The sequence below is a fragment of the Pteropus medius genome, unplaced genomic scaffold, assembly GCF_902729225.1.
Source record: "Pteropus medius unplaced genomic scaffold, Ma_sr-lr_union100, whole genome shotgun sequence".
Lineage (NCBI taxonomy): Eukaryota > Metazoa > Chordata > Mammalia > Chiroptera > Pteropodidae > Pteropus > Pteropus medius.
The window spans coordinates 9,652,908-9,665,482 of record NW_024356249.1 but is presented as its reverse complement, the minus strand read 5'-3'; the positions used below and the strand labels follow the sequence as shown (position 1 = coordinate 9,665,482).

Here is a 12,575-nt window from a genome sequence, read left to right as displayed (position 1 = left end):
CGTGGCACCCGACATACTCCTTGCTGAAGACTGTTCTCCTTCATGGTATCTACTTGATGTCCTTGCAGTCTTCTCCGTACCCTTAGCCCTTGTTGGTTATCACTAGAATTTGATTTTTTTTTTTTAATGGCAAAAGCCTTCTTTCTTAGCTATTAATTTTCACCTTTTTTAAAGCTCTTATAACCAAGAGAATTAAGAAACAATCAGAGAACTGGGTAGGTAGAGTCTTCTGTAATGACTAAAAGAATTAGCTTTACTTTTGATTGTGAACACCTAGGGCAGGGGAGAGACAGTGACAGTCTGTCTTTGCAGTGTTGAATTTTCACAAGAGACAAGTTGGTCTGAATTGTCATATGAACCTACTGTCTTAAAAAGTTCTTTAACAGTGATATATAATAATGACCTGTAATTGAGAAACAAGTTCATTTCAAACCTAAAAAATAGGATGTAGAACTGTGCTGTTGAGTGTGAGAGCCACAACCACATGTGGCTATTTAAATCAAAACTAAATAAAAGTAAAATTTTAATTCTTTAGTCATAGTTGTAACATTTCATGTAGTCAATAGCCACATGTGATTATTGGCTACTGTTTTGGACAGTGTAAATTTAGAACATTTCTATCATCCCAGAAATTTCTTTTAGATACTGCTAATCTAGAACCTGTAGAAGATTTGGTGTAGTTTATAGTATTTGGTGAAGTAGATTCACCTAACTATTTCTTTTCTAAGGAAGGGTGTTCCAGTTGAATTTTAAGCAACCTAAAATTCCTTGTGCTTCTTTTATATTTTTCTTTGGTGTGGCACCCTCTAGTGTTTAAGTTTTGATATAGCTATGTCATCATGAAATCTGTGATTTGAGTCCAAGAACATTGAAATATTTTGGAAAGTTTTGTGGATATATGCATTTTTCTAGTGAGGAGATCTGTAGCTTTAACACATCCTTAAAAGGGTCCATAATTTGGAAAAAGGTCAAGAACTACCCTCTGATACAGGTCCTTGTATTGTCAGAACTCCTAGTTTGTGATCTATAAACACTTTTTCTGCCAATATAAAGATGAATCGTGTAATTTTCCCTTTGGCATGTTTATGCTTTACCTATCCTTTTATGTGGAATAACAACAGCAGCAACAACAGGTTATACTTGATCCAACACTCGTATACCATGTCCCGTTTTTAAGCCCTCGTACATGTATGTTAACTCATTTGAGCTGTATAATAATTCCATTAATTCTGTTACTCTCCCCACTTGAGAGATGATAAAACTAAGGCACAGAAGTCTAGTGATACTTGCCTGAAGTGCTAGTGAGTGTGGCAGAGCAAGGATATGAATCTAGTACTTCGACCTCCATAGTCTACCTATAACCTCCTGCTGTAAAAGTGAGGATAAGTCTTTAAGCAGGTATAAGGTGGAATGGAGAGGAACTTTGCATACCTTTGTACATTTTGGGTCCAGTGATATATTTAGAAAAAAATAACTAAATCACTGCAAAGCCATGCTCGAAATTAGAGTTAGTACCCACTATTGATTTTCAGGAAATATGCATAGATCTACATATTCTGCCAAGAACTGAGAGTGATAGATGAAGGTCAAAGCTGCTGTTGCTACCACATTTTCTTTGGTTTTCCAAACAGCTAACCTAGTGTATTCTTTGAATGATATGACAAATCTTTTTGTGACTTTTTGTTACTTTTATTTTCATAAAAATACATTTATCACATTACTGAGATGTCAATTTTGAGGTTTGCTGGAATGTTAGACTTATTAAATATTTTACTAAACAGTTGTTAAGATAGACTCAAATGGAGAACAATTTGTGGTTATAGCTCCTACTTCCCTTTTTGTCTTCCCCCTTCTCACTTCTAAGTGTTCCATTTCTCTTGTCATGAGGCATTTTATACTCTTTAACTTAACCTCACTTTAATGATTCATCATACTCAAGGTTTTCAACTTCCATCAGTGTATGGAAACAAAATCCATAGTGATAGTCTTATAAAAATGTCCTTAGATTCACTTTATTGACAGTATAAAATGTCAATACAGTCTATTGTATTGACTTACACAAGTCAATATAAAATTTTGCTACTTATCAGCACTCTGAGTAATTTCTTATGAGGGTACATTTTTTCTTCCCTTTATATATCAATCAGGGCCTAGTAATAGTGCTGCTAGCCATTCATCCTCCACTCACTTCTCAGCCTCTCTCTTGCCTCCTCACTTCTCTCAGCCTTATCTTTTCTTTTACATTGTCATGGTTCATAACCTTAACATTCTGATTTGTATTACATTATATTTTCTGTATTTTTAATCTGTAGTTGGTGTCTGAAATGGAAATCAGTAGACTGCATACATGACTATGGTTTCATTCTCTTCCTCCCTCCAGCCTAGAACCCAATGGTGTGAGAGGATACTTTTTTCTGGGCAAGTCCAATATCACCTTGGGCTATTTGAAAGAGAAGGTCAAATGGTTTCTTAAGTACCATTTATTACTCAGAATTAAACCACCTTTTATTTGCTTCTATTTTCACTTTGACTTTCTTGTGCAGTTTTTTATTTTTCCAGTCGTGGTGTGATTTTGATCCATTACTCTACACACTCCAAGAATCAAATCTGATCATTGACTTTAGGCTTTTTTGAGAAAGGCTTTTCTGCTGAGTGAAATTTTTGTCCTGGTTATGGAGTTTAGATTCTGGACAACTCAGGAGTATAAATTGAGCCTCTTGCTTTTTCCTGCCCCTGTTTGGGACCTTAGATAGTCTTGCTCTGAGACTTTCCCTTAGGCAGGTCTTGTAGCTTTTTTTTTGATATGATAATGATATTGATTAGACTAGTGCTTTCTTTTATATTTATTTATACCTTGATTAGATTTCCTGGCCAACTCTTTTTCCTACTTTGATTTTTAGAGTAGTCTACACTTAATCTCATCCATGACAAGTGGATTAGACAAAATTTAACTCTCTTTGACTTTTCATTCAAATTCAGTAGCTCCCTTGATATTATGGACTACAACTACCAGGATGCTCTGAGACAAAATTTGTTTTTTTCTGTGTGCCCTTTTCCATTATTTTTCAGTTCCACCTATTCCTGGCCAGGAATGGCAAAAGTAAAAACTACTCTGTCCCAAATCTACCCCCACTCCCAACCCTTTTTAGTTTATAGAATAAAGAAGGACTTATAGATAAGGTACGTGTTGTATTTTTAGGTGATGATCCAGGCTAAGAAGGAGGCTTTAATAAAATTGTTACCATGTTATGTTATTATTTTGGAGAATGATTTAAAAAAAAAAATGGAGTGTTGACTAAACTATTGAACATCACTAGTTTCAGATGATAGATATACCTTTTTAATTGGATGTCATATTTGGTGTCACAGGTCATTCATTATATGATGCCAATGCTTTCATCTTGCTTTTCACATTAGTTCAGAGGAACCACTGTGAGGTCTATCTGCTGGATCTCCATTTTGTGTATTGTCATGAAATGATGCTAGAGACATTGGTTCCCTGTAGTTTCCTGGTTTTATATCGAGGAGAACAGTGTCTCAGTTGTAGGGAGTTAATAAAATAAATAAGGGCTTTACTAAGACATGGAAACAATCTACTCGTCCTTTGACTGATGAATGAATAATGATGTGGTACGAATATGCAATGGAATAGTACTCAGCCATAAAAAGACGAAATATTGCCATTTGCAACAACATTGATGGATCTGGAGGGTATCATGCTAAGTGAAATAAGTCGGATGGAGAAGGACAAGAACTGTATGATTTCCTCGTGTGGGATGAAAAACAAAAAGCAAGAAATGAACAAACAAAAAAATCGTAGACACAGGCAACAGTATGGTGGTTACCAGAGGGGAAGGTGGGTGGGGGGAGGATGAAGAAGGTAAAGGAGGTCAAATATAGTAACAGAAGGAGATGAGATTTTGGGTGGTGAGCACAGAATGGAATATACCGATGTATTATGAAGTTGCACACCTGAAACTTATATACTGTTATTAACCAATGTTACGCCAATAAATTTTTTTTTTAAATCAGAAAGAAACAGAAGGGCTTTTTAGATGCCTGACTCAAAACCTTTTTTGTCCAATTAGAAAAACCATATTGGAGATAGATGTCTAATTTAAAGGTTAAGAAATTGAGGCCTGGTTCTTATGAGACTATTCAGATAATGAGTCAAGGATAGAATTGTAAAGATATAGGAATTCTGGCATCATCATCAAATTACTATTGAGCATTTATGTGCCAGGCACTGTTCCTCACTTTATCTGATGACCTCATTTAATCTTCATATCCTTCCCCCGGCCCTGCCCCCATAGCCTCATATCCTTTTGAGGATAGGAACTATATATATATATATTTTTTCTATTAAAAAAATGTTGAAATTGAGGCTTAGAGGTTAAATAACTTATTCAGGAGTTCTGGATATCTGATAATAATCTGTGCTGTTTTTGAAAATTCATATTATCTAATATATTTTCATCTATTAGCAGTTCCTATCAGTTTTGCTATTTGGAGAATGTGACTCCTCATGGATGAAAGCTAAAAAACATCACTAAAATGGCTTGGGGAGGGTGGGGCATGATGATCTCCAGCAGTAGGTGTATGCCAGTCATATCTGGTTTCGGACAACGTATTTTACATATTATTTTTTAAAAAACATCGAAAACATCATTTACAAGTGTCCCACTCTGGTTTAAAGAAATCTGAAATGTCTTTGCTTTTGCTTTTTACAGAGTATGCTGAATAAAAATGGTTAGAGAGGCTGAAGGATGGGATAGGGAGAGAGGTATAAAGAGATGAGGCACTGGACAGAAGTGACAAGCCTGTAAAGCAGACAGCCCTATTGATTTATGCTGTAAACCGCATTCTGGAGAGAGGAATTGAAATCCATTATGCCAAGTGCATAGCGTACAAATCTCTTTAAAAAGCAGTTAGATGCCATCTAATCTCAAATCATTTAAAAATGATTTTGAAGTACCCAGAATTCTGAAATGCCCTTAAGACTAGAACAGTGAAATGAATGGAAAAATAGTATTTTAATGCCATCTTTCTCTTATATGTTTAATTGTGTGACTTAAATAGTATGTTAAATTGCATTTTAGATAGATGCGTACAGATCTGGGAGGTAGGATGTATTCCCGTGAATATTCTGAAACACTCCAAACACAGGATATGAAAGAAACCTTATTAGGTACCTCTCTTTACAATTTTTTTCTTTTATTTTGACAATTTCAGACTTTTAGAAAAGTTGCAAGAATATTATAAAGAACACATATATGTGGAATCCAAAGAACAAAATAAGCAAGCAATAAAACCAGAAACAAACTCATAGATACAGAGAACATTTTGAATGTTACCAGATGGGAGGGGATTTGGGGAGTAGGTGAAAAAGGTAGAAGGGATTAAGAAGTACAAAATAGTTGCAGAATAGACATGGAGATGTAAAGGATAACAAAAGGAATGTAGTCAATAATATTGTAATAACTATGTATGATGTCAGATGGGTACTAGATTTATTAGGGTCATCACTTTGTGAGTTATATAGATGTCTAATCACTGTGTTGTACACTTGAAACTAATATAGCATTGTATGTCAACTATAATTGAAAAATAAAAATATTTTTTAAAAAAGAACTCTTATTACCCAGATTTATCAAATGTTAGCATTTTGCTATGTTTTCTTTATATTTTCCCCTCTCTCTCCATTAAATACATACCATTGTACCAGGTACCTCTTCAAAAACTCCATTTTAAGAAACAAGGCTGTGAGTTTATTCATGAAGGTATTTATGCCACATAGAGCTGCAGGACTGGGAGATGACTTCAAGCAGAAAAGAAAATATAGAAAAGAAGGTTCAAATGATAGCTGTTTATTAGATTACTAATATTTTGGATATGTCGCATCCTGGGGTTTTCTTGTAATTAAAATGAATTTTATTTTAAAATACAGAATACTCCTTGAAGTAACCAAGTAGTCTCAAAGTTAAGAATCACTGAGTTAGAAGGATAAGTTATGATGGTATGTATCATGGTATGAGAGTGAAAAGAGATAATTAAACGTTAAAGCCGCCCCCTACCCCAATTGGAAATAGCATAAAAATATAAAGCAGAAATCAGGAGTCTCGGAAAAGTTAAAAATTGGGCAGCTACATAGAAATAATATAAACCAAGAAGTGGTCATTTTTTAAAAGATTTTTGAGGAACCAGTATGCAAAGTTTTATATACAGGGATGTTTACTGCACTGATGTTTATAATAGCAAAACTTTGGAAGCAGCCTCACTATGTATCAGTAGGTGATTGATTGCATAATTATTGCACATCCATAACAATGGTCTGTAGCTATTTAGAAATATCTGTTAGATCTGTGTGTTTCAGCATGTCAGATTTTCAGATATATTATAATATGAAAAAAGCAACGTATAGAATAATATGTATAATATGAATCTTTATTTTAAATCACATATGTATGCTTCAAAACTTTAAGGATAACGCATCTCTCTGTAGGTTGGTGGGGGCAAGGAGGAACAAATTATAAATGTAGTAGAAGAGTTGACCTTCATCTTACTACTTCTGAATTACTGCATCATTTTAGGGTTTACAAGAAGTGCAGTTTTATAAGCAGAAAAACCAATTTGAGTAGTTGAATTTTTGGAAAAAAATTACAAAGAAATATGTTAAATATTTCTTTTACTAAGTTTTAATGTCTACAGTGTCAAATGCCATGTCACTAGGATCTCTTAAATATCTTTTTATTGTTATATGTAATATCAAGGGTATTTATTTTGTGACATGAGGCATAAAATTAGAACAGTGAATTTCTATCAGGTTTTATATAAGGAAAATATTCTACCATGTTTAGGTCATATTTGAATGGTGATTCCCATTTCCTGTGACTTGGTGTGGTGAAAGAGTAGATATAGTGAAATCTACTCTTTAAGGAAATCTCTCTTAGTTTAAGCATTGTCTTACATTACACACTTAATTCTGTTCATTACCTTTTTTCTGACAGTAGATCTTCATGGAGGAACACGGAGTGACCCAAACCGAACACATGGCTACCATTGAAGCCCATGCAGTGGCCCAACAAGTACAGCAGGTCCATGTGGCCACCTACCCGGAACACAGTATGCTGAGTGCTGATGAAGACTCACCTTCTTCTCCAGAGGACACCTCTTACGATGATTCAGACATACTCAACTCCACAGCAGCTGATGAGGTAACAGCCCATCTGGCTGCTGCAGGTAATGTCGCTTGAATTGGAAGCTCTTGGTACCACACATACTTGAAAGAACCTAGGATGCAGGCAGGCACTCTTATATTTATCTTCATGATTTTGTTTTAAGCCTTGCATTTGCAACTTGTGCCTGTATTATACTGGGACTTAAGTTCTAGAATCAAATACTATTAATTATATGACTTTGGTTTGGTTTTTTCACCCATTCTAACAATCTTTTGACTTTTAACTGAAGCATTTAGTCCACTTACATTCAATGTAATCACTGATATATTTACGTTTGAATTTATCATGTTTACTATATGTTTTTTCTTTATCCCTCTTGTTCGGTATTTACTTTTCCTTCATGTTTCCTTTTTGAGTGATTGAAAAGTTGTGGGTTTTTTTGTTGTTGTTAGTTTGGAAGTTAATATACTCACTATTAGTCGTATCCCTAGAAATTATAATATACATCTTTTAATTATTTCAAATTACTATGTAATTGGTACCTTTGTCCTCTTTTTTAAAAAATAATTTTTCAGTTATGGTTAACATACAATATATTAGTTCAGGTGTACAACATAGTGATTAGACACTTATATAATGTACAAAGTGATTACCCCAATAAATCTAGTACCTGTCTGACACCATACATAGTTAGCTAGGTTAAGGGAGACTCAGATATGGCCCCTGCCTGTGGCAGGTAGAGGGCTCAACAAAGGGACAGTAGCTTCTGCTATCACTTCTGCCTTGGAGAAAGCTACTTTCCAGCCCTTATCCTGAAGCCAGATAATTCCATTCTTCTCCAGATGTCCCTAGCGCCTTTTAAGCTGCTGTCCCAGAACTGAAGCTCAAAGTAAATGAGTTTATATCAATGAGGAACATCTGGTACTCCAGCAGCCCTCTCTCACTCAGCCAGAATCTCCATTGGTTTTCACAGCCAGAGGTTATAGGGACTTCTCTCCCTGCACTGGAACCCTGCGCTGGGGAGCCTTGTGTGTCGGATTGGGTGGGACCCCTTGCTCTTCAGAAGGGAACTCCCTAGCCCTCCTAGTTCTCAACTACCACATGTGAGTGTGAGAGCAGCCTGTTCTGCATCTCTGCCTGTCCTGTTAGTCTCAGTGTGGCTTTTTCTACATATCCTTAGTTATAGGACTTCTGTTCAGCTAGATTTCAGGTGATTCTCAGTATGGTTCTATAATTTAGTTATAACTTTGAGATGGTTGTAGGAGGAAGAGAGCACAGTGTTTACCTACTCCATCATCTTGACTGGAAGCTACTTTTGTCCTCTTTAGGGATAATGCAAGTTTCTTAGAGCACTTGAATTTTATTCTTCTAATCCTGACCTATATGCTTTTGTTGTCCTGTGCATTAATTCTTTGTATATTTTAAGCCCTATAAGACATTATTTTTGTTTTATACAACTTGTCTCTGAAAATTTTTCTTCTGCCTAAAGATGCCATTTAGTATTTCCTTCAGCATGGATCTGCTAGTAGCAGTCTCTCAGCTCTCGCTTGTCTGAGAATGTTGTTATTTAACTTTCAATATTGAAGAATATTCTCACTGGCTATGGAATTCTAGATGCCAGTTATTTTCTTTCTTCATAATGAAGATGCTCTTCCACCGTCTTCTGGTTTCCATGCTTGCTTTTGAGAATTCAGCTATTTCTAACAGCTGTTCCTTTGAAAGTTATCCCCTATACAGGCCCCTTCTCCAACTGCTTTTATGATTTTCTTTGTCTTTAGTTTTTGTGATATATCTGGCTCTCACTATTCTTCTCATTTATTTTGTTTGCAATTCTTTGAACATCATGAATCTGGATTGATGCCTTTCATGAATTCTGGAAAATCTTAGCCACTAGATTTTACTTCAGTTTTGCTTCTGCTCCATTCCATCTCTTTTCCTTCAATGACTATACTTAAATACGTTGTCTTCCTTACTGAGTCCTTTATGTCTCTTACCCTCTATTCTGTATTACCATGCTTTTGTCCGTTTATGCTTAATTCTAAGTAGTTCCTTCTAAGTTTATTAAGTTTTCTCTTTAGCTGTGTCTAAGGTGCTTTTAAGTCTCTCTTAAGTTACTGATTTTAGTAATAGCTAATTATTTTATTTTGTTTTCTAGTTTTGAATTTCTAGTGTGTTTTTTTTCTTCCAAATTTGTACTATTACTGTTTTCAGTTATAGTAGGAAAAAATTTTAATCTCCATGAGTAAAGTAAGCATTATGATTTTACAATCCATTTGGTAATTCTACTCTCTGAAGTGCTTGTGGTTCTTTTCTGTTATATGTTGTTAGTGCTCGTTCTTGTTTGTGTTGTTTTTTCTCTTCATGTATTGGTTATATTGAATGAATGCTGGATACTGCTTTTGAAAGATTATTTTTAGAAATAATTTGGGGTCTAGAATATCATCATCCTTTAGAGAGGGTTTTTGTTTGCTTCTGCCAGATGCCTGAGGGCACTAGCAATCCTGGATCATCTTAATCCAATTTAACATTTTGAGATTTTCTGGGCCACTAAATGACTTAAAGCTAGGCTATATTTTGTACCTTTCTCTTTACTATTTACATTGTACATTTAGTATTAAGTGGAAGATTCCATGTAAACCAGGCCTGTGTGGATCTAATATTGTATCGATCTTAGAAGATACTTTGGAAAAGCTGGGCAGGAAATCAATGATCAGGAATGGCCAAAAAACTACATCCTTCTGGTATATGCTGTATTTAAGTGGAGGAAGACAGATGTAATGAAGAATAACCTTATTACTGTCAGTTGCTGTGTATTTCTGGAATGGTGAATGTAAAAATAAGACAATGGCAAAACACATATTAAGTATTTGTAAAATGTATTTTTGAAATTTTTATACTTCCCAGAAGAGGGCATCCTAACATAATGAATCCAAGTCAACTTCTTTCCTGGGAAGGAAGATGCTTTTGAGGCAGTTTTGCTGCATTGTCATAGTGTTAAGATTAGGAGAGGACTTGTTTTCTTACATGTTTTCTTGTGCATATTGTGAAAGTTCCTCTTGATGTTAGTTTTCAAATTCTTTTGACAGTATCCCACAGTAATATATTTTACATTGTGATCTAGAATATAGACATGCATGTATAACAGAAATGACACTTTCTCATGAAGTATAATAACTTACCTCTACTACAAGTGATGCATTCTCTGATATGTTCCAGTCTCTTTTACTTTATTTCATTTTATTTAAACAAACAAAAAAACAAAACTATTCATGAGCCACCAAAGGGCCAGAAGCCTGCCCTTTAAAATATGCTGCTTGAAGGTTTACTTGGTGGGAAACGAAAGGCAAAGATGGGTACATTTTCAACTTTACTAGATATTCCAAATGCCTTTCCAAATTGTTGCATTAATTTACATTCCCACTGTACTAGAGTGCCTGTTGTTTCTTATCCTCACCACATTTGGTATTGTTGATCATTTTTTGTTTCTTTTTTTGCCAGTCTGATGAGTATGAAATAATATTTTACTCTTGGTTTAATTTGCTTTGTTCTGCTTACTAGAGCTCCTGGCCAGTTTAGGAAGATAAGATAGAGCACCATTTCAGAACTTTATTAACTACTTATTTTTCTTTTGCATATTTCTTGTTTATACTTTTGTTCATTTTCCAACTGCATGTCTTTTTCTTATTGACTTTTAAGAGTTATTGATATATTTTTAATTCCTTTCTTGGTAATATGTATACAGTTATCTTCTCCCAGTTTGTTGCCCACTTCCTCCCCCAATATTTTATTTCTTTTTGTTCACAAAGGTTTTGATTTATATTATTGTGAAATTTATCAGTCTTTTACCTTTATCCTTTTGGCATCTTAAGAGATTTTTTTTTTAATAATAATTTTTTATTTTAATTACAGTTGGGATACAACATCGTATCAGTTTCAGGCATATAACATAATGATTAGACATTTATATAACTTATGAAATGTTCACCCCAATAAATCTAGTACGTAACTACCAAATTGTACTTAATTCCTTCCCCTTTTTTACCCACTCCTCTAACCCCTCTCCCATCTGGCAACTATCAAAATGTTCTCTGTATCCATGAGTTTGTTTCTGTTTTGTTTGTCTGGTTATTTTGTTCTTTAGATTCCACATGTAAGTGAAATTACATGCCATCTGTCTTTCTTTGTCTTACAGTACTAAGCACAATACCTCCAGGGCCCATCTGTGTTGTTGTGGATGGCAAGACTCCATTTCTTTTTTTATGGTTTAGTAATGTTCCATTGTATAAGTACCAGTTCTTTAACCATTCATCCATTGATGAACACTATTGATGCCTCCATATTTTGGCTATTGTAAATAATGCTGCAATGAATATGTAGATTCACATGTCCCTTTGAAGTAGTGTTTTGGATTTCTCCAGATAAATACCCAGAAGTGAGATTACTGGGTCCTTTGTCTCCTGTCATAACCTTTGTTTTAAAGTTTATTTTGTCTGGTATAAATATTGTTTGTTTTGTTTGTTTTCATTTTTTTTTCATCTTATATTTATTTCTTTGTTTTTCATTTTGATGAAATATCTCTTCCATCCCTTTACTTTCACTCTGGTATTTCTTTTGATTTGAGATGAGTCTTTTGTAGGCAGTATAGGTGAGGGTCTTGTTTTCTCATCCATTCAGTCACTCTTTTGATTGGAACATTTAATCCATTTACATTTAAAATAATTGTTGATATATACTTATTGCCATTTTACAATTCATATTTTTCATCTTTTTTTCCTTCTATCTTAAAACTAGTTTGGTGGTGGTGAACTACTTATCTTATTCTTGTCTGGGAAGCTCTTTATCGGTCCATGAATTCTAAACGATAGCTTTGCTGGGTGATCTTGGTGGTAAGTTCTTGCTTTTCATCACTTTAAATATTTCATGCCAATCCTTTTCAGCCTGCAAAGTTTCTGTTGAGAAATCAACTGATAGTCTTATGGGAGCTCCCTTGTAGGTAACTAATTCCTTTTCTCTTGCTGCTTTTAAGATTCTCTCTTTGTCTTTAACCTTTACCATTTTAATTATGATGTGTCTTGGTGTGGGCCTCTTTGGGTTCATCTTTTTGGGGACTCTCTGAGCTTCCTGGGCTTTTATATCTATTTCTTTCACCAGGTGAGGGAAGTTTTCTGTCATTATTCTTTAAATAGATTTTCAATTCCTCGCTCTCTCTCTTCTTCTGGTACCCCCATAATGCAAATGTTGATGTGCTCGATGTTGTTCCAGAGGCCCTTTTTTTTCTGGATCATTTTTTTCTTCTGGCTATTCTGATTGGGTGTTTTCTGCTAACTTATTTTCTAAATTGCTGATTTGATCCTCTGCTTCATCTCTACTATTGACTCCTTCTATTGTATTCTTCAT

The 12,575-nt window shown here is 34.6% G+C and overlaps 1 protein-coding gene across 13 annotated transcripts in view; it reads left to right on the top strand.

The window, feature by feature from the left end:
• Positions 1 to 12,575, top strand: part of NRF1 (nuclear respiratory factor 1) — a 117,377-nt gene that overhangs the window by 27,247 nt on the left and 77,555 nt on the right. For 10 of the 13 annotated variants that reach the window (XM_039860876.1, XM_039860878.1, XM_039860870.1 and 7 more), the window contains one exon: positions 7,008 to 7,239. In XM_039860876.1, coding sequence (XP_039716810.1) covers positions 7,017 to 7,239 — 223 coding nt within the window. In that variant the 5' untranslated portion in view covers positions 7,008 to 7,016. The remainder of the gene's footprint in view (positions 1 to 7,007; positions 7,240 to 12,575) is intronic. The other 3 variants (XM_039860877.1, XM_039860875.1, XM_039860874.1) reach the window with 1 other exon arrangement.